Source organism: Seriola lalandi, unplaced genomic scaffold (assembly GCF_002814215.2).
Source record: "Seriola lalandi dorsalis isolate HSWRI2012SDOR001 ecotype SW California unplaced genomic scaffold, Sedor1 jcf7180002054522, whole genome shotgun sequence".
In the NCBI taxonomy this organism is placed as follows: domain Eukaryota; kingdom Metazoa; phylum Chordata; class Actinopteri; order Carangiformes; family Carangidae; genus Seriola; species Seriola lalandi.
In genome coordinates, this window is record NW_019525075.1 from 1,227,884 (window position 1) to 1,249,648 (window position 21,765).

At 38.5% G+C, this 21,765-nt stretch overlaps 1 protein-coding gene across 1 annotated transcript; it reads right to left on the minus strand.

Moving 5' to 3' along the window:
- Positions 1-8,843: 8,843 nt before the first annotated feature.
- Positions 8,844-21,375, minus strand: LOC111660756 (myosin heavy chain, fast skeletal muscle-like). The gene is made up of 40 exons (XM_023414143.2): positions 21,319-21,375; positions 20,808-21,024; positions 20,375-20,518; positions 19,237-19,393; positions 19,108-19,135; positions 18,858-18,969; positions 18,677-18,769; positions 18,504-18,567; positions 18,292-18,390; positions 18,098-18,201; positions 17,449-17,587; positions 17,198-17,316; positions 16,850-16,999; positions 16,515-16,685; positions 16,124-16,430; positions 15,892-15,962; positions 15,657-15,744; positions 15,449-15,566; positions 15,248-15,371; positions 15,005-15,141; positions 14,576-14,831; positions 14,238-14,480; positions 13,969-14,145; positions 13,746-13,891; positions 13,451-13,541; positions 12,959-13,348; positions 12,700-12,826; positions 12,493-12,611; positions 12,157-12,353; positions 11,886-12,069; positions 11,639-11,804; positions 11,397-11,521; positions 10,707-11,015; positions 10,412-10,615; positions 10,197-10,322; positions 9,943-10,113; positions 9,744-9,848; positions 9,555-9,650; positions 9,229-9,360; positions 8,844-8,971 (listed from the first exon to the last, which is right to left on the minus strand). The coding sequence occupies exons 2-40, from the start codon at positions 21,006-21,008 to the stop codon at positions 8,951-8,953; spliced, it is 5,811 nt and encodes a 1,936-aa protein (XP_023269911.1). The 5' UTR covers positions 21,009-21,024; positions 21,319-21,375; the 3' UTR covers positions 8,844-8,950.
- Between the last annotated feature and the right edge of the window lie 390 nt (positions 21,376-21,765).

Below are 21,765 nucleotides of genomic sequence, written 5' to 3' on the forward strand. Positions count from 1 at the left end.
TCCTCATATTATCGCAAGGTATGAAGCAGTCATGGTATAATAAGGCCTTAAAAGCAAAAAAAAAAAGACATAATATAGTATGGCAAAAAACGTGAAAAAACGACATAGTATAGTATGGCAAAAAATTCAAAAAAATGACAAAGTATAATAAAGCATAAAACCATCAGAAAACGTCATATTATCGCAAGGTATGAAGACGTCATGGAATAATAAGGCCCTAAAAGCAAAAAAAAAACAGTATAAAGGTGAAGAAAACGACATAGGTCAGTATGGAAAAAAACATGAAAAAAATTACAAAATATAATAAAGCATAAAATCATCAGAAAACGTCATATTATCGCAAGGTATGAATACGTCATGGTATAATAAGGCCCTAAAAGCAAAAAAACAACATAGTATAGTATGGCAAAAAACGTGAAAAAAGTATATAGTATAATAAGTGTAGTAAGTAAGTTTCATAAAAATGTCTTGGTGTACTCAAGCCTAGAAGCCACATATAGCTGTATATTCTCAAAGGGAAATGGGATTCATTAAAGTACTTTGCAGAAAGTTTCCAAGTGGGGTTTGAACTCTGCACCTTCTCATTGGGAGTCCACAGCTTTAACCACTGCACTGCGATGCTAGTGCTTAAGAGGACATCATAGTCAGAGTCTCAGACATAAAAGTCTAGGAAGGTGCTAAGGAAAATGGTATCCAGGCTAAAAAAGGTCATAGTATATAAGGCATAAAAACATAGAAAAACTTCATAGTATAGTAAGATATGAAGACGTCATAGCATAGTAAGGCCCTAAAAGCAAAAAACACAACATAGTATAGTATGGCAAAAAAAACTGAAAAAATGACAAAGTATAATAAAGCATAAAACCATCAGAAAACGTCATATTATCACAAAGTATGAAGACGTAATGGAATAATAAGGCCCTAAAAGCAAAAAACACAACATAGTATAGTATGGCAAAAAAACTGAAAAAATGACAAAATATAATAAAGTATAAAACCATCAGAAAACCTCATATTGTCGCATGGTATGAAGCCGTCATGGTATAATAAAGCTCTAAAAGTGAAAAAAACGACATAGCATAGTATGGCAAAAAACGTGAAAAAAGGACATAGTAAAGTATGGCAAAAATTGTTAAAAAATGACAAAGTATAATAAAGCATAAAACCATCAGAAAACGTCATATTAGCGCAAGGTATGAAGACGTCATGGTATAATAAGGCCTTAAAAGAAAAAAAATTGACATAATATAGTATGGCAAAAAAACGTGAAAAAACGACATAGTATAGCATGGCAAAAAAACTGAAAAAATGACAAAATATAATAAAGCATAAAACCATCAGAAAACTTCATATTATCGCAAGGTATGAAGACGTCATGGTATAATAAAGCCTTAAAAACCAAAGAAAACAACATAGCATAGCATGGCAAAAAATTGAAAAAATTACAAAATATAATAAAGCATAAAATCATCAGAAAACATCATAGTATGGCAAGGTATTAAGAGGTCATGGTATAATAAGGCCCTAAAAGCAAAAAAAAACAATATAAAGGTGAAGAAAACGACATAGCATAGTATGGCAAAAAACGTGAAAAAACGACATAGTATAGCATGGCAAAAAAACAGAAAAAATTACAAAATATAATAAAGCATAAAACCATCAGAAAACGTCATATTATCGCAAGGTATGAAGACATCATGGTATAATAAGGCCTTAAAAGCAAAAAACACAACATAGTATAGTATGGCAAAAAAACAGAAAAAATGACAAAGTATAATAAAGCATAAAACCATCAGAAAACGTCATATTATTGCAAAGTATGAAGCAGTCATGGTATAATAAAGCTCTAAAAGTAAAAAAAAAACGACATAGTATAGTATAGCAAAAAACGTGAAAAAACGACATAGTATAGCATGGCAAAAAAAATGAAAAAATGACAAAATATAATAAAGCATAAAACCATCAGAAAACGTCATATTATCGCAAGGTATGAAGCCGTCATAGTATAATAAAGCTCTAAAAGTGAAAAAAACAACATAGTATAGTATAGAAAAAAAACGTGAAAAAAGGACATAGTAAAGTATGGCAAAAATTGTTAAAAAATTACAAAATATAATAAAGCATAAAACCATCAGAAAACCTCATATTATCACAAGGTATGAAGCCGTCATAGTATAATAAAGCTCTAAAAGTGAAAAAAACGACATAGTATAATATAGCAAAAAACGTGAAAAAAGGACAAAGTATAATAAAGCATAAAACCATTAGGAAAACCTCATATTATTGCAAGGTATGAAGCCGTCATGGTATAATAAAGCCTTAAAAGGAAAAAAAACGACATAGTATAGTATGGCAAAAAACGTGAAAAAACGACATAGTGCGTAAGTTTCATAAAAACATCTTCATGAACTCAAGCCTAGAAGCCACAGATAGCTGAATATCCTCAAAGGGAAATGGAATTCATGAAAGTACTATGCAAGTGGGGTTTGAACTCTACACCTTCTCATTGGGCGTCCACAGCTTTAACCACTGCACTGCCATGCTAGTTCTTAAGAGTACATCTTAGTCACGATTAGTAAAAGTCTAAGGAAGGTGCTAAGGAAAATGGTATCCAGGCAAAAAAAGGTTATACTATAGAAAGGCATAAAAACGTCATATTATAGTAAGGCATAAAAAGTCATAGTATAGTAAGGCATAAAAAGTCATAAAAACGACATAGTATAGTAAGGTATGAAAACGACACAGTATAGTAAGGCATAAAAAGTCATAAAAATGTCACAGTATAGTAAGGCATAAAAATTTCAAAAAATGTCATAGTATAGGGAGGTATAAAATTGTCAAAAAATTTCATAGTATAGTAAGGCATAAAAAGTAAAAAAAAAAGTCATAGTATAGTTAAGCATAAAAAGTAATCAAAACATTATAGTATAGTCAGGTATAAAAAGTGATGAAAACATCGTAGTATAGTAAGGCATAAAAACGTCATAGTATAGTAAGGCATAAAAAGTCATAAAAATGACATAGTATAGTAAGGTATAAAAACGTCATAGTATAGTAAGGCATAAAAAAGGCAAAGAACATCATAGTATATTAGTGCGTTCAGTGGCACAGTGGGTTGAGCAGGCGCCCCATATGTAGAGGCCACAGTCCTCGTTCCAATCCCGCATCGGATGGCCCTTTACTGCATGTCATTTCCCCTCTTTCTGCCTCCCCATTTCCTGTCTCTCTGTACTGTGCTGTCCAATAAAGGCATAAAAAGCCCCAAAAAATATATTTAAAAAAAAAAAGTCATAGTATAGTAAGGCATAAATAGTCAAAAAATGTTGTGGACAATAAGGCATAAAAATGTCAAAAAACATCATAGTATAGTAAGGCATAAGAAAGTCATAGTATATTAGGGCTTAAAAAGTCATAGTATAGTAAGGCATAAAAATGTTAAAAACGTCATAGTATAGTATGTCAGAAAAATGTGGGCCCTCTGTGCTAGTCATTTTAAAACCATGTTGGAGCTTTGGTTTGGTTGTGTTGTTTCTGTTGCTGCACCATACAACATTCCATTCACACACTTCTTCACACATGCACTCACTTACACTGCTGATTTTACAGATTACACATGCCATTGTTAGTTTAAGTTCTTCTCCTAAATTTATTGTCTGTTTTTTTTAAATAAAACATTTGTTAATTCTCTTGTCTGTGTCCCTCCTTTGTCATGGCCGTGCTGCCTGGTTTGTGACATAAGGCATAAAAAGTCATAATATAGTAAGCAATAAAAAAGTAAAGCATAAAAAAGTCATAGTATATTAAGGTATAAAAAAGTCATATGATAGTAAATCATAAAAACCTCATAGTATAGTAAGGATAAAAAAAGTCACATTATATTAAGGCATAAAATTCATAGTATAATAAAGCATAAACTACACACAGAAATGCCCCAGGCCAGGGAAGTCATTGTATAGTAAGGCATAAAAAAGTCAATTAGCATTGACAGTTAACCTAATGTGCATGTCTTTGGACTGCAGGAAGAAGCAGAGTGCACAGAGAGAATCCACACAGGCACAGGGAGAACATTCAAACCCCACTCAGAAGGCCCAGGGATTCGAACTCAGAACCTTCTCACTATGAGACGACAGGTCTAACCATTGTACCGCTGTGCCAACCCATAAATAAATCATAGTATAGTAATTCATAAAAAGGTCATATTATTTAAGGCATTAGAGTCACCAATAAACCTAATGTGCATGTCTTTGGACTTTGTGTAGTCATAGTGTAGTAAGGCATAAAAACATCACAGTATTGTCAGGGTTTTGTGCTTTTAAGACCCAAAATGCAGACCATCCAAAAGTGAAGGTGGAAAAAGATGTTTTATTAAATAACAAAAAGGGAAGCTTACAAACAGAACACAAATCCAAAATAAACCAGCAAGGAACAAAAAAAACAGAAAATTCAAGAACTACAGAAAACACTGGAGAACAATGAATGGGAACACTGGAGTGAAATAGTACAACCGGGAAAAGCAGAATACAGGAACAAACAGGAGTACCATGGCAAACGGGACAAACTGACAAAGACTTATGGGTGTACAGAGACTAAATAGACAAGGGTAATTGAACACAGGTGAATCACATTAGGGTGGGTGAGACAACCTACTAGGAGGGAAACAGTACCAATCCAGGAAGTAAATAATGTAAGACCCACAAGGCAAGTGATTACAAAATAAAACAGGAAATAAATCAAATCCAAAACAATCAAACATAAAGTGTCCAAAAGAATCCAAAGTCCAAAAGTGTCAAAACAAAAAGTGTCCGTCATTCAAACCATGACATGACTCTGTGGATCTCTCATCCCTCCATGGGGAGACAGAGAGAGGAGAGGAACAGGGCTAGAGAAGGAGCTCGAGGGCCGGACAGACAGGCAGGGCACCTCTAGGGATGGCTCTGAGGCCGAACAGGCAGACTGGGGAACTCAGGAGGATGGCCCAGAGGCTAGACAGACTGGGGAAGCTGCATAAGAGAAAATCGGCTGGGGTGAAGGCAGGACCTCTCTGGAGGTTGAGCTGGAGACCGACACGCAAGACCGAGTTTCTCCGGAGGACGAAGGCTGGTCCCCTCGGGAAGCTGAGTAGGAGGGCGACAATGAAGGCAGATCCCCTTGGGAAACCGAGCATGAGGGCGATGACGAAGGCAGGACCCCTCAGGAGGCCGAGCTGGAGGGCAGAACCACTGGTAGAGCCCCTCTGGAGGGCGAGCAGGAGGCTGGCATCGCAGGCGGATCCCTTCTGGAGGGCAGGCAGGAGTTGGCCGGACTAGTGACTGGGGACCAGGTGCGGGAGGCAGCCATACCACCAACAGGAGATCAGGAGCAGGAAGCAGCTGAACTGCCGACCAGAAACTAGGGTTTGATGTAGGCCAGGCCACCAACTGGGGGTCAGGAGCTGCGGACATCCGGACCACCAGCCGGAAATCAGGAACAAAGGGTGGCTGAACCGGCAACAGAAAACCAAGAGCTGAGTTTGGCCAGACCGCCATTCGCCAACAGGTCAGTGACAACTCGAAACCAAGCACACAAGGGAAGTGATTTCAAAATAAAATAAAATCAGATACAAAACAATGAAACATAAAATGTCCAAAACAATGAAACATAAAAATGTCCAAAACAATGAAACATAAAATGTCCAAAAGTATCAAAACAAAAAGGGTCTGTCATGCAAACCATGACAAGTATAGTAAGTCATAAAGACGTAGCACCTTCTCACTGTGAGGCGACAGTTGGACTACCGTGCTACCTCATAAATAAATTACAGTATAACAAGGCATAAAACGTCATAGTACAGTAAGGCATAAAAAGTCATTGCAAGGCATAAAAATGTCATACTATGAAAGGCATAAAAAAGTAATTGCATAGTGAGGCATAAAAAAGTCAGTTAGAGTTGCCAATTAACTTAATGTGAATTTTTTTTGGGCTGTGGGAGGAAAGAAAACTGATCGCACAAATGTAATAATTTTTTTTTTGCGAGTGCCCTGCCACCCCACAACAAGATGCCCATGTCGCCCATATCTAAATCCACCACTGTCTTCTTCACAGGATTTGTACATGAAAAGTAAACAGTTAAGAAATTCAGGGTTGAGGCAGCATTTACTGAAAAAGGAGCCTTTAAAGGAGCCCATGATATTAATTTAGTGTTTGTCTCTGGATTACTGACAGTGTAATGTATGAAATCAATCTTAAGCATTTATTAATCTTTTGATTATTTTTTCAATTATTGTTTACCCTATAAAATAGCAGAAAATAGAAAATAATAGCCACCAGAAGTTCCAAGCGTTGAAGGAATCATGAAATATTTGACAATTTTTGTCTGACAAAACAATTCAATGATTATCAAAACTGACTGTTGCTGATTTATTTTCTGTAAATTGACTTGTCAATTAGCCGACAAATCATTTTATCATTGAATGAAAGTGGGCTGTTGTACTTTGTTTAGTTCCTCCTTCTCAGTCTTTTAACACTGAGCCTGCGACAAAAATATTTATATGGGCCCTTAAATGAGGTACAGGTATGGTTAGTCAGATTCTTAGAGAGTCAGTTATGTCCTGGCAGGAGACTGTAGGTTTACAACGCAGTGCTCTTGGGTGAAGTGAAGCTCCTGAAGGCTTCATTACTCCAGTATATTCCAGCTGGCATTATCTAATGCAGAGAGACTTCTGTGTCAGCTGTTGAGGATTAAAACATGAATTTTGGGCGGCCTGGTGAGGACCAGAAAAGAAATCCAAGAGTCAAGTCTGGTGTACATTTGCTCCCAGTGTCAGTCAGTAAGGATATCAAACAGTAGGCTGGGGTTTTCAAAGGAAACATGATATGTCACTAGCTACTGCCACAGACACTTACAGTTATGGGTGTGGGGTTTTGGGATGTTTTGGCTTCTCCGATTCAATAAACCAGCACTCCTGCTTGTCAGCTGCTCTCAATAGCCTTGCTTGGATAAGTGATACCTTCTATCCAGCAGGCATACTGGCATCATTATGTGACTCAAAGAGAAATACACTGTCTGATTTAGCCATGATATCAGAGCATCAGTGTTTGGCAAAGCCGTTTAAATCTTATTTTCATTTAATGCATCATGTGAGGTATAACCAACAAAGCTCAGAGGCTCCTGTCTCACAAGTTGAACATAAGAGTCAGTGAAGAGATGAAGCTTTCAGGAGAGACAAGGTTCGATGCTGCAGAGTATGAACTCCCTTTGGGTAAAACTGCTTTTAATTACATTGTTTTCAAGGATGAGCAGGTATAACTACCAGATAGATGGAAAACTAGTTTCAGCATCAGCTGTTGTATCTAAAACCTTTTTTATGTCTTACAAATATGATGACATACTATATTTCTACATATGTTTGCATTTCAAATTATTTTTCTGAAAAATTACGAAAAAAATGTTCAGTTGGTTGTGTTTGAAAGCTATGATTGATTACATACTTACAATTATGTACTAATTTAGCTCTTAATCTTCTATCAAAATCTGATATACTGTGGTCTTAAACTGGTCAATGACCGACAGAACTAGTGTGTAAATCAAGCTAATGATGCATCTCCCTGAGGTGGACATAAATGTTCATGTGTGTCTTTTTGTGAATCCAAAACTAAAGTAACATACCATCTTTTCTTGCCTGTTGATATTTATGCTTAAGACAGTAAAAGGACCAAAATACACAGTTTAAAGGGACAAATACTCATAAAATGTGCAACTGTCTCCTGTGTGTTAGGCACAGAGAGTCCTCTAACAATAACTGCACTAGTATAAAGTCGTGTCTGACTCACAATGAGCCAAAGATTCAGGAGCAAACAGGTGCAATAAGATCAGTGGTGGGAGAGAGGCAGCTGTCATTTGTCACAGTGTAAATGAAATGGCTCCCCAAAGAGGAAACACATAGTACTGAGCGGCTGCTGTGCTGCAGAGGACTGTGGAATTTATGTATCTTATTTATCTTTCTCTGCTGTCAGGAAGAGCAGTGATGTAACAAGCAAAACACGCTTCATCTTTACTCCCACTTGCCACTTCGCAATATTGATTAAACAATTAATGTCTTGGAAAAAACAATGCCTCTACCAAGAGTTGACATATGAGGGCTCCAGCTGTGTTGTGTAACAGCGTGTGTTGAATTTGCACTGCTGTGTAGGATGAACACTTCATTGCAGGTAGACCAAGTCAGAGAAGCCCTACAGGCTGCAGGTATGTGTCAGACAATGACGAAGATGTGTTTTTAAATTTAGTACAATTAAGTGAAAAGTTTTGTATTAAAGATAAAATAAAATAAAAATCGAAATAATATCTAAGAGTTGGCATTTGTTATTCCTTTTGTTGCAGCCCTAAGTTCACTCTCTGGTGGTATTTTTTAATATGCTCAATGAAATTAGAGGCTGACTTTTGTATTTGAATTAACCCTATTAAACTAGGTGTGTTTTATCAATCTGCCCACCACTTTCTCACTCACTGCAGAATTGTTCACCTCTCTAAGATGTAGGTATTCATCCTAATCTAAGTAAAACTTTTCATCTCATCACTGAAATGTAATGTTCTGATTAAGAAAACCTGATGAAGGCTCATGTGTCAAAAGACTGTCAAACAGATTGGAATTGTTCCTGGATGTTCATGTGGATGTTTTGCTCAGTGACACAGTACTGTCTCTCCCATGTTTACTACATTTCCTCTTACTCTACTCTACTCTACTTCTCAGAATGTTTTTCCGTCGTGACATGTGAAGATGAGACATGTAAGATGCACTTCTTTTTCTTTAACTCAGGGGTGGTGCTTCTTGTTTTTGTGGTGCAAAGAAACATTTAAAGGCGGCACATTGGCAACATATATTTATTGAATGTACACTACAATACTTAGTGAGAGCTGTTAAATAAAAAATCATATTTTATGATTTTCATCTATATCTCTCAAAGATGTTGCTGATTATTCTTCAGCGTCCTTTGCCTAAAATGGAGAGAAATAAAGATAATGAATATTCCACAGACAGGAAAACTATTCTGTCATGCAACACATGTTGTAGTTTTTCACTCTTGCCATTTAAAAAAAAAATTAAAAGGAAAAATTAAAAATTAAAAGAAAACAGTCACCAGTTAGAAATCTGGAGCAGTCCCACAACTGTTATGTATACTGCTTTCCTCTAACACAATAAAGGACCACTTGACATTTTACGGCTCGTTAATTGAGTTACATGTCTTACTTACTTTTCCAATTTCCCGACTCTTTGCTCTCAGCTTGTTGACCTGAGACTCAGCGATGTCAGCTCTCTCCTGAGCCTCCTCCAGCTCGTGCTGAACCTTCCTGTACCTGGAGAGATGAGTGTTGGCCTGCTCCTCCTGTGGGGAAATTCAACAAAGGAGCCAACAATCATGGAGACTGAAGATGCGGAGATGAACTGATTCTGGTAATTATGTTTTTTACTGTCAGACATTTTACAGACATAATGGAAGTGTGATGATATAGTTTTTTCAGTTTCAAGGCTTTTTTTCAAGCAATACAGTTAATAAGTTTAAACAAGTTTCTGACTTACAGCCTCCTCAGACTGCCTCTTGTAGGCCTTCACTTTCAGCTGCAGCTTGTCCACCAGATCCTGAAGTCTGTTGACGTTCTTCTTGTCCTCCTCAGTCTGCAGAACCAGGAATTCATAATTAAAATGTATTCATATGCCTCATGTCTGTACCAATCAATAAGAATAATAATAATAATGATTAAGAAATACCTGATAGGTGAGCTCCTTCACTCTTCTCTCATACTTCCTTACACCTTTGACAGCCTCTGCTCCACGTCTCTGCTCACCTTCAACTTCAGCCTCAAGCTCACGCACCTGAAATAAAACCAGTGTCTGCTGTTACTTGGAGGTAAAAATGTAATACTGAAACTAAAGTTGAGATTTGGTTGGCAAGCAAATTCATCTTTACCCTGCTCTCCAGTTTCTGGAGCTGCTTCTTGCCACCCTTCATGGCCAAATTCTCAGCCTCATCCAGACGGTGCTGCAGGTCCTTCACTGTCACCTCCAGGTTCTTCTTCATCCTCTCCAAATGAGCGCTAGTGTCCTGCTCTTTCTTCAACTCTTCTGCCATCATGGCAGCCTATAACACGACAACCATGACTACAGACATTCCTCCAATAACAGAAAGAAGGAAGGAGCGATATCTGAATCATTTTGACTCACATCAGTGATGGCCTTCTTGGCCTTTTCTTCAGCATTTCTTGCTTCTTGAACAGCATCTTCTACTTCACCTTGGATCTGGACAAGGTCAGCCTCCAGCTTCTTCTTAGTGTTGATAAGGCTGGTGTTCTGTTATAAAAGAAGCAACAATGAAATTTCATGTATTTAGCTGTAGAAGAACAAAGTTTCAATTCTTGCTTGTCAGCTTTTGAGGGTACCTGAGAGTGCAGTAGTCCCACACGTTCGCTGGCATCAACCAGCTCCTGTTCAGCCACTTTGCGGCCTCTCTCCGTCTGCTCCAGTGCAACTCTCAGCTCCTCAATCTCAGCCAGCATCAGGTTGTTCCTGCGCTCCACCATGGCAACCTGCTCTTTCATGTCTTCCTGACTTCTAATGGCTTCATCAAGATGAAGCTGAGCATCCTAAATTGTAAAACATTGATAGCTATATAAGCAAAAATATTGAGTTACTTTCTAGAAAGCAGAAATGCTCTGCTACAAATCCTTAAGATACCTTGAGCTGTCCTTGCACGTTTCGCAGCTGTTTCTGGGCTTCAGCTGCCTGGCGGTTGGCATGACTCAGCTGAATCTCCATCTCATTGAGGTCTCCCTCCATCTTCTTCTTGATTCTCAGGGCATCATTTCTGCTCCTGACCTCAGCGTCCAACGTGCTCTGCATGGACTCAATCACTCTCTGGCTGTTCCTCTTGATCTGCTCAATCTCCTCGTCTTTTTCTGCAAGTTTTCTGTCAATTTCACTCTTGACTTGAGTGAGCTCAAGCTGAACACGCAGAATCTTGGACTCCTCATGCTCCAGGGTAGCCTGTGAACAAGTATGACCTTTATCAACTGGAGCACAGAACAGTTCCTTCATTAAAAATACAGAAACTGAGGCTGAGTCACAGTGAAGAAAAATAGCCATGAGGTGTTAAGTCCAAGATCCTTCACAAGATTAGTCTCACACAGATTCTGCTAATATTTTAAAACTGTCTTGCAGCTTAAACACGCTGTGCACTTTGTTCTTTTTGCAATATTTTAGATTTTGTATCTATATTTTATATTTATATTTAAATTTGGTCGTGAATTTTATATTTCACTTTTCTTTACATCTCTGCTTAAACAATGGCTGAATGATTTGGACAAGGTGGTTCTTCTGTCACTGTAACTATACGCTATCATGATTGATATGATGAATCAGTTTTACCTCAGCTTCCTCCAGAGCAGTCTGGATCTCTGATTTCTCACTTTCCACCGTCTTCTTTCCCTTCTCAAGCTCATGAATCGTCTTACCGGTCTCACCCAGTTGTTCACTCAGGTCTGAGATCTCCTCTGTTGAAGCAGGTTTATAAAGCATACATTTTAGGATAACAAGCAATGTAAAAAACATTCATATGGATACTCAACTGAGTGCATATCTATTTGAGAAAATTAAATTAACTTTCTTACGTTGCAGGTTCTTGTTCTCCCTCTTCAGGGTCTCCAAGTGGTCCAGAGTTTCTTCATAGGAGTTTTTCATCTTGAACAGCTCAGTACTCATTGAGCGAGCGTCCTTCTGAGCTCCCTCCAGCTCTGCCTGGCTCTCCTCATACTTCTGCTTCCACTCAGCCAGAACCTGAAAGTACAACAAACAAGTGAATGTTTTTGTTGCCTCATGTATATAATAAAAACCAAGTTTATACAATAAATATCTAACCTTGTCAAAGTTCCTTTGCTTCTTGTCGAGGTTAGCAGCTAGAGCATTAGCTCTCTCCACATCGATCATCAGGTCCTCCACTTCACCCTGCAGTCTCTGTTTCGTCTTTTCCAGAGAGGCACATTTTGCGTTCACAGCCTCGATGGACTCCTCAGCATCCTGAAGACGCTGGGCAAGCTTCTTCCTGTTAGAACGTACAGTAAACAGGTTTAATGATCATTTACAAAATCAATGCATGTGGAAACAGTGTGACTTCAGGACTGTCCATTACTTAGCCTCCTCCAGCTCCTCAGTGCGCTGGATGGCATCAGTCTCGTATTTGGTTCTCCACTGAGCCACCTCGCTGTTGGCCTTGGACAGTGCACGCTGCAGCTCAGCCTTGGCCTCCTGCTCCTCCTCATACTGCTCTCTGAGCAGGTCGCAGTCATGACGGGATGATTGAACAGAATGAGCCAGGGCGTTCTTGGCCTTGGAAAGAAACAAAGGCATTCATTATATAAGGCATTTCATTTTATTCACTAAACTGTATTTCGCTTCAAACTTTGAACTGTTTTAGCTGTGCAGCTTTCCAGTTCTGTGATAGTCTGTGTTTTTAATATACACATACTTTAACTTCCTCTTCAATATGCCTCTTGAGCTCTTCAGTCTGCTGGGTGTAAGCCTGCTTGCTCCGTGTCAACTGAGAGATCAGGGCTTCTTTCTCCTCCAGCTGGCGACTGATTTCACCTAAGGCATGACAGGGATGGACATTTAATTAGAAATGTCACTAATCAGAATCAGTAAAAAAAAAATGCATCAAATATAATATTCTCACCATTCTCCGTTTGCAGTCTTGCCCTTTGAACTCCAATATCATTCAGTTGTCGCACATTTTCGTCATTTTTGGTCTTCATCTCACTCAATTGATCTTCAAGAGTACGACACATTTTCTCCAGATTGGTCTTAAATGAACAAACATTATGTTTATATAAAGTAATGCAACATAGTATAATTCTGTGACAGCTGAATAATGGCAGAGGTGCAGCAGTGTAGTTTTTGTTGACAAGGTTGCATGTGAAATGTTTTTACTTTACCTTCGCTTTGGCGACAGCCTCCATATTGCTGCTGAGGTCATCGATCTCCATCTTGTATTCACTTTTCTCTTTCTCCAGCTTCTGTTTGACTCTCTGGAGGTTATCGATCTGTTCTCCCAGCTCTGCCACACTGTCAGCCTGCTTCTTGCGCAGAGCTGCCGAGGTGGCCTCGTGCTGCAGGGTGGATTCTTCAAGATCACGACGCAGCTTCTGAAACTCTGCCTCGCGCTTCTTGTTCATCTCAATCTGAACAGCAGTTGCTCCACCAGCTTCTTCGAGCCTCTCGCTGATTTCCTCAAGTTCCCTGGAGAGATCAGACCTCTGCTTCTCCACCTTGGCCCGAGCAGCCCTCTCAGCCTCAATCTCCTCCTCCAGCTCCTCAATGCGAGCCTAATATTTAAATGTTCAAAAACAGATGAACATAGCCACATTCTAATATCTTTTTGTCTACAAGTCAAGCACATCGTCAAACAAAGTGGATACTTTACCAACCTGGAGTTCCTTGATCTTTTTCTGAAGCTGAGCAGAAAGTGATTGCTCATCCTCAATCTTGCTGAGAAGCTGGTTTGTTTCAAAGTCCTTCCTGTGTAGTACAATTAATAAACACATTCAACATTTATTTTTTATTTTGAAATAAGTGAAACAATGAGTTGAGTTTATTTCATTTAAACTGCACTTCAGGAAACTTTTTCAATACAGTATGCTCTTTGGCTACTGTATGTCTTGACAAATACAGTTTGGGCAAATATACCACACTTTTTCACTTGATAAATTAATTTTCACTCACTTCTTTATTTTCTCCTCAGATTGCTGCTTGTCATTCTCCAGATCCATGATGGTTTCGTGGGCCAACTTAAGATCTCCCTCAAGCTTTCGTTTAGCTCGCTCAAGGTCCATGCGAAGCTTCTTTTCTTGCTCCAGAGAACCTTCAAGCTGTTTTAACCGAGACCAGGTGTTATTTTTGTGTTTACAGTTTTCAAGGAAACTGAAATCTGTCTATTATTACTTACATCATCCACTTGCTGCTCCAGCTTGGTCTTGGCCTTTGTCAGAGTGTTGACTTTGTCTTCCTCTGCCTGCAGATCATCAAGGACCTGCTGATGGGCCTCCTGGAGGGCTTTCTTCTCTTTGGTCAACTTGGCAATGGTCTCATCTTGAGATGCCATTTCCTCAACCAGGTTTTTAACCTAAAGAGTTTAAATAAACACATTTTTTAAATATTTGATCAAAGTATATTTACAATGCACACAGTTGAATAAACTGAAATCATGACTGTCACCTTGTTCTCAGTGGCGTGTTTCTCCTTTTCCACCTTTGCCAGGGTGAGCTCCAGGTCATCAATATCCTTCTTCAACTCAGAGCACTCATCCTCCAGCTTCCTCTTCTTTGCAGTCAACTCAGCATTCATTTCCTCCTCATCCTCCAGCCTCTCAGTTGTTTCTTTGACTTTGGCCTCAAGCTGGATTTTTGCTTTAATGAGCCCCTCACACCTTTCCTCAGCATCAGCGAGGTTTTCACCTTCCTAGATTTACAATGAAATACAATAAAATAACATTTAGTCAACTGTAAAACCCAGGATCTCAGAAGTAACACATTTTTTCTTTCTACTTAACTTACAGACTGAACTTGCAGATTCAAGTCATTCTTCTCCTGCAGGAGAGAAACCATCTTCTCCTCCAGTTCTTTCTTCTTGGCCAGAGCCTTTGCTAGCTCCTCTTTGGTCCTTTCAAAGTCCTCTTTCATTTGGGCCATCTCTTTCTCAGTCTCTGCACTCTTCAGTAGAGGCTTAATCTTGAAGTACAGCTTCATCCATGGCCAGGTTTTGACATTCATGAATGAGCGGATGTTGTACTGAATAGAGTAAATTGCCTCCCTGGGGATAATGGGTATCAAAGAAAATAAACAGATTCATTTAGATTCTGAAAGCTGTATTGATGAGAAGTATGGATTGGGTTTTCAAAACGAATATGTGGCCTAAAAATTATAATCAAGCTGTCATCCATAAACGTACAGTTGCCCTTTTGGTGTTTGAAACGTCTACAGTACCTGCGCTCCATCATCTTAACAAACTCTCTCCTCATGAGGAAACCTCTGCAGAGAGCCTGAGTCATTGTGACCAGGGCAGCAAGTTTCTCATCTCGCATCTCCTCCAGAGTTCCCAACAGACCAGCTTTGAAGAACACCTAAAAGAAAGTGTTACTTGTGTCACTTTACATGAAGGTGCACTTACTTACAGTATCGAGGTAAGTAGTTAAAAATACAAACATCCATAACAGAGAAACTGATTACCTTTGTGTGTCCAAATTTGTACTGAGTATGGTCAACATCAATAGAGCCCAAGAGTTTCTCTGAGGCCTTCTTGTTGTCAATGAACTGCCCCTCAGGGATGACACTGGCATTCAATACTTTGTATCTGTTTGGAGGGAAATTTATCATTGAAGAATACTTGATCATGAGCTGGTCAAAAAAATTGGTAATCTTAGTAGTTACCTCTGCTTGAAGTCACCATAGAGGATTCTGCTCGGGAAACCTTTCCTACAGATCCTGATACCTTCCAGCACACCGTTACACCTCAGCTGGTGGATGACCAGGAAGTTCTCCATAAGACCTTAAAGACATGCCAAGTACAGTTTTGTGTTGCATGAATACAGTATTCTTTATTATTAGTATTCTAAATTAATACTGATGTACGAATTACCTGGAGTCTTCGATTCATTGGGAATCAAACAACGTACAAAATGAGGATGAGTGCTCCTCAAGTTGGTCATCAGTTTGCCCAAATTCTCCTGAAATGTTGAAAAAAATTAAATTACTAATTATTAAAAAGGACAAGGCCTATTCCCTAGATCGGTACCATTAATAGCATTTGGGAATTTAGTTATCTAGATATTGTATTGTAGTTATGTCTTCAGGCAGTTATTTGTGTTACTTACCCTGAACAGTGCAGATACAGTCTGAAAAGACCCACCCTTTTTCTTGCCTGCCTTTTTTTGACCACCCTCAGCTGTGACATTAGGATTAAATTTGAATTATTTACATTGAAAAAATTGAATACAGTTTATTTAAACGGTGTTATTATACTACAAATGAACAACTGCATTTTAAAATGTATTGAGAACACCAGGAAACACCTCCAAATTTTGTTTTATAAAATATGATTTTTACCGTCTGATCCGGCATGTGCTGCATAGAGGTGACCCAGCAGTTTTGCTGAAGACTTCTGGTAGAGCTGAACCACTGAGTCGTTCAGGGGATCTTTGTTCTTGTCCAGCCAGCCAAGGACATTGTAATCAACAGTGCCAGCATAGTGCACCAGAGAGAAGTGGGCCTCAGGTTTTCCTTTGACCGGTTTTGGTTTCTGGAAGGGGGTACTTTTTCCAATATGCTGGTCGTACATTTTGTTCTTGAAGGTCATGTCTGTTGCCTTGGGGAACATGCACTCCTCTTCAAGGATGGAGAAAATGCCCATTGGCTGTCACAAGGAAATGATTATTTAAAACAAATGATTTCCAGTCAGACAATTTTCTGTATTTGTGAATGTACAACATCTTCTCACCTTCTCAATAAGCTCAATGCAGGCAGCCAAATCCATGCCAAAGTCAATGAACTCCCATTCAATTCCCTCTTTCTTGTACTCTTCTTGCTCCAGGACAAACATGTGGTGGTTGAAAAACTGTTGCAGTTTTTCATTGGTGAAGTTGATACAAAGCTGCTCCAAGCTGTTGAACTAAAGAGATAAAGATATCAAATGTCAGCAAAGGCCTTAACACTAATTAAGCATGAATTTATTAATACTCTAATCTTTGATGCTCCCTGATTTTGAATTGAAAACTGCAAAATTATTTAAATAAAGCTGTATAGGCTCATGTAGTATCAGCCAGACATACTTACATCAAAGATTTCAAACCCAGCAATATCCAGGACACCGATGAAATAGCTTCTTGGCTGCCTGGTATCCAGCATCTCATTGATTCTGACGACCATCCACAAGAACATTTTCTCATAGACAGACTTGCAGAGAGCCATGACGGAATTGTAGACCTGATTTTGAAAACAAAAGGTACAACATATTATAAATTGTAAAAATTAACAAAAGGTAATTCTATGTTGAGGGGTTAAAACAAGCTAAAGAACATACAGAGCTGAGACCATTAGTAGAGAAAATATTATCAACATGTTTCTTGATATGTAAAAACAGAAAAACAGACTTTGGTGTTATTTGTGTTTCGTCTCCTTTACCTGATGGACAGTTTGACCTTTGGTCACGTACTCGTTCCCGACCTTCACTCTGGGGTAGCATAATGATTTGAGCAAATCAGAAGAGTTCAGACCCATGAGGTAGGCGATTTTATCTGCCACTAAAACAAGGAGAACACAAATAGCCATCTTTAGAACTCATAATACCAGGGTGAAGTCATCAGTGCAACTCTTAAATCACAAGTCAAAGCCAGTGCTACTACATTGAAGCTGATGGTGTGTGGGTGTCATACCCTCAGTGCCATCAGGCTCAGCCTGCTCTTCACGCTGCTTCTGCTTGAATTTCATGTTCCCGTGATGTACCACAGCTCCAGTCAGCTTGTACATGCTTGCCTTCTCTTCTGCAGTGAAGCCCAGGATGTCAATAGCAGTCTGTGGTAAAAAGAGAAGGTTTTAAAACACAAGCTTATATTATTCATGGAAGTAAACAGTCGTTGCTGCACCCTACCTCCACATAAGTTTAGCATATATCACATACCACAAAGATAATACAGTTTAATTAGCTTTAAAGCAATAAGCATTGGTAAAATCAAAGTTACGTAATATTGTTAGCTATAACACAAATCAAAACTGGGGTTTCTCGGTAAAGACACTTTTAGTTTTCAAATGTGGATTTTTAATATTTCCCCCATTTAACCTAAATGGAAGAGGACATTACAACTCCACTTCATATAATTGAATCGAGTGCAACACTGTCATCAATAACAGTCTCAAAAATTACTAGTGCAGAATCAGTGGCAAAAAAACATAAATCCTCAAGCTCTCAATCTTCATTAAAATAGGATTTATTGCTTTAATGAATTGGCAACTTAGTGTTACCAATAATAACAAAAACAGTAGTAGTAGTGTATCTATAAATGTAAAAAGTAAAGTAGTCCTTACATCAGTAGCAATGAATTCTTCAATGTCATCGATACTCGTGACAGTAATTTCGCCCTGACTGACCATAGAATAGTCATATGGATTTGTGGTGATCAGCAGAGCCTCTGAAGAAAAGGAAAAAAATCCAATGTAAATAAAGCAGATTACATCACTTGCTTTCTAATGAATGATACCATTATTCACTAATGTCACACCTATCAGCTCAGGTTTGTGGCCTGTCATGAGCTGATAGAAGATGTGGTAGCTCCTCTCAGCAGACAGCTGGAACGTCACCCGAGACTTCTCCAGCAGATCTGTATGGGTTGAAGTTGTTAAAATTAAGGACAATCTCCCCTGAGTGACAGCTGAAGGATTTGATAGTATAATAAACATATAATGTGAAATCAGTATAATAAAAAAATCTTACATGTTTCAATATCAGCTGAAGCTAGCTTTCCCGTTGTCCCAAAGTGAATTCTGATAAATTTTCCCTACGCAGAAACAAGTTAACATTTAAATCAAAATTCTCATTTGTATAATGATCATTGTCACAAAACAGCAAACCATTTAAAATCAAAGAGAAATTACAAAAGAACTTACAAAACGAGAAGAATTGTCATTCCTCACAGTCTTGGCATTACCATAAGCTTCCAACAGTGGGTTTGCTGCAATGATTTGATCTTCCAGTGACCCCTAAACATAACATTCAGTTTGTCATTCTGACAGCGCTCAGATTCTTTTGATTTTAGATTTCATATTAATATCGTTCAAGTTCTTGTACCTGCATTTTTCCAGGAGCTGCATCAGCTTTTTTTCCTGAAGCCACTGCGATTGTTGCAAAGTACTGGATGACACGTTTGGTGTTGACAGTCTTTCCTGCACCGGATTCTCCACTGGGTTTAGGGATATGTAAAAATATTGTAATTCTTATATATTATATATTATCTGTTATATAAATATGTATTATTATAAATATTTAAAATGACTGATATTACTACTGTACTCAGTAATACAAAGATTTTGGCACTTACGTAATCAGGATTGACTGGTTCTCCCTGTCTGTAAGATATCAAAATGTCATACAACAGTTAAGAGTTACTTCTCCTGAAGTGCAGCACCTGTATTTATTGACACACAGTAGCTTAAAAAATGATCGATACCTTGGAGCATGAACTGATAGGCATTGTCCGAGATGGAGAAGATGTGGGGTGGAGCCTCAACCCTCTTTTTTCCTCTATATCCTGCTACAACCGATGCATCATACACTGGGAGCCACTTGTAGGGGTTCACAGTGACGCAGAACAGCCCTGAGTAGGTCTACAGTGTAAAATATTGAAGAATGATTAATTTTTCTACAAAGTTCAGTTGCGTGCAAAAGTTTAGGCACCCCTGGGAAGGTTTAGCTGATACAGGAATGGTAATGCTCCATTCCACTGTGCATCGTTGATGCACATGGAAGAGTCATCAGAAGGAAAAACCTGACTTGGGACCTCAGTGCAACAGTCTATAACTGATGTCTACAAAGCAACATCTGGATAAGCCAGAGTCAATTTGGAAACAAGTCCTGTGTTTAAATTGAGCCCACAGATTGTGTTTGGAGAGAGAATGGAGCATCACTCGATCAAAAGTACACTTTGCCAACTGTTAAGCATGTGACTTGAATTATTATGCTTTGGGTTTTGTGTGGCTGCCAGTGACACAGGAAACGTGGAAGAATGGATGCCACTAAATATCAGCAAATTCTGGACTAAAAAGAGGCTGGCTTCTACAACAGGACAATGATCCAAAGCAAACCTCAAAATCCACCACGATCTATTTCATTAACATTATCATCATTGAAAATCTCAGCAGAGCTTAAACATACTGTGTGTGTGTGTGTGTGTGTGTGTGTGTGTGTGTGTGTGTGTGTGTGTGTGTCTGCGTGCGCGCGCAGGCCAGCTTAAAAAGATATCAGAAGCTGATGTGATCTGCAGAAAAGAGTGGGTGAAAATTCTTAAATCAAGAATAGAAAGACTCATAGCTGCTACGCAAAGTACTTGCAAGCAAGCTGTGATATCTTCCAAAGAGGGGATTACTGAGTGCTGAGACTTGATAAACTGTAAAACTGTAACAATGTGTTAACTCTTGAAGAAAAGCTCATTTTTATTGTTTGTTCTCTGCCGGGGTTGTATTTACTTAACATATGTTGTTAAATGTTTGATTTTTAACGTTATCAGCCCAGGTGTGACTAAACTATTGTATACATCTGTATGTACAGTATATGCAATGACAGTAATCTCTCCTTTGCACAAAACTCACGTAGATCATCCATGCTGCATAGCGCTCTTTGAGGTTATACAGCACAGACGGCTCACTGAGGTGGGTCATCATGGCCATGTCCTCAATCTTGTCGAACTTTGGAGGGTTCATGGGGAAGACTTCATCTTCTTTTACAGTGAGAGTCTGTTACAGAGACAGAAGAGACACAGAAATAACAGTTACCATCTAGCAGTAATTTATTGTATAATTTACTGTCACAAATCCCTCATAGTTGCTGATCACAGGGGGTTTCAACTGCTGCAAACCAAATGTGACAGTAGAATGAACAATTATTTTTAGCTTGATTTTATTTTTGTTTTTCAATACATTTTTTAAAATCACAAATGATCAAAGAGTTAACATATGTCACATTAGTCTAGATCCTACATTAAAAATGTAAATCTTTGTAAAACTAAAGTGGTCTTGTTCTCACCTTTCCAGTGAGAGTCTCCACGGTGGCTTTGCCACCCTCTCTCTTCACAAGTTTCCCCTTGAGGTACATTTCAGCAGGCTCAGTCACAAAGTAAGCCGTTTTAGCATCAAAGGGAGTGTTTTGAGCTTCAATTCTCTCTCTTTCTGGCTTCCGGAGGAAAATGGCCGCCGGGCCAAAGCATTCCATTTCCGCGTCCCCCATTATTGATGACCCTTCACTGCAAGTGAGGACACAAAAGCATTCATTTTAAATACCAGAAAAGTAGATGGATGGATCCACAAATGGCGACTTCTACATCTATGTCTGTTAATACAATAGTCATAAATGGTCTACCATTACATTTGGTGAAATACATGTACCATAGCTAACGGCCAAGCAGCACTTCAAGTACCAAAAAAGTTGCAATGTTCATAGGGAACAACTGTTACATGTTTAATACATATGCACTGGTGATTAAACCATATCTCATACTGAGTTATTCTCCAAGACAAATACGTTGCTCCCAATTTACCTTGGAGCACACCAGGTGAACAGGAGTGTTTCTAGCAATCTTCAGTGCCCACTTCTGAAAAAAGGAGCAAAGATTTAAGGTTCACAAAACTTACTTGCAAGAGTTAACTCTATCATACTCTATTTTAAAACTTGTTGAGGGAAAAGAAATGTGTGTATATACATATATATATATATGTGTGTGTATATACATATGTGTGTGTGTATATATATATATATATATATATATATATATATATATATGTGTGTACACTGATAAACTAAATTAAATCTGTCTGTATTCATATACATGTTTATTCCATATTTTAAACACAATATTGACTTGAAACACAAAAAGTATGATATCTTGTACTGGACCAGTTGAATGACTAAATACATCTGGTCCACCTAGAAACTTACCTTTGCTGGGTGTCTGTCCTTGGTGGAGGTTTGCTGTTCCTTTTATATG

Bases quoted from the DNA above. Each gene is read 5' to 3' on its own strand.
- LOC111660756 (XM_023414143.2), bottom strand. From the start codon at position 21,008: ATGGGGGACGCGGAAATGGAATGCTTTGGCCCGGCGGCCATTTTCCTC. The intron at 20,519-20,807 runs GTGAGAACAAGA...TCTCTGTAACAG, and splicing joins TGGAGACTCTCACTGGAAAG to ACTCTCACTGTAAAAGAAGA. The intron at 14,832-15,004 runs GTACTGTAGACG...CATTATCCCCAG, and splicing joins GTTAAGATGATGGAGCGCAG to GGAGGCAATTTACTCTATTC.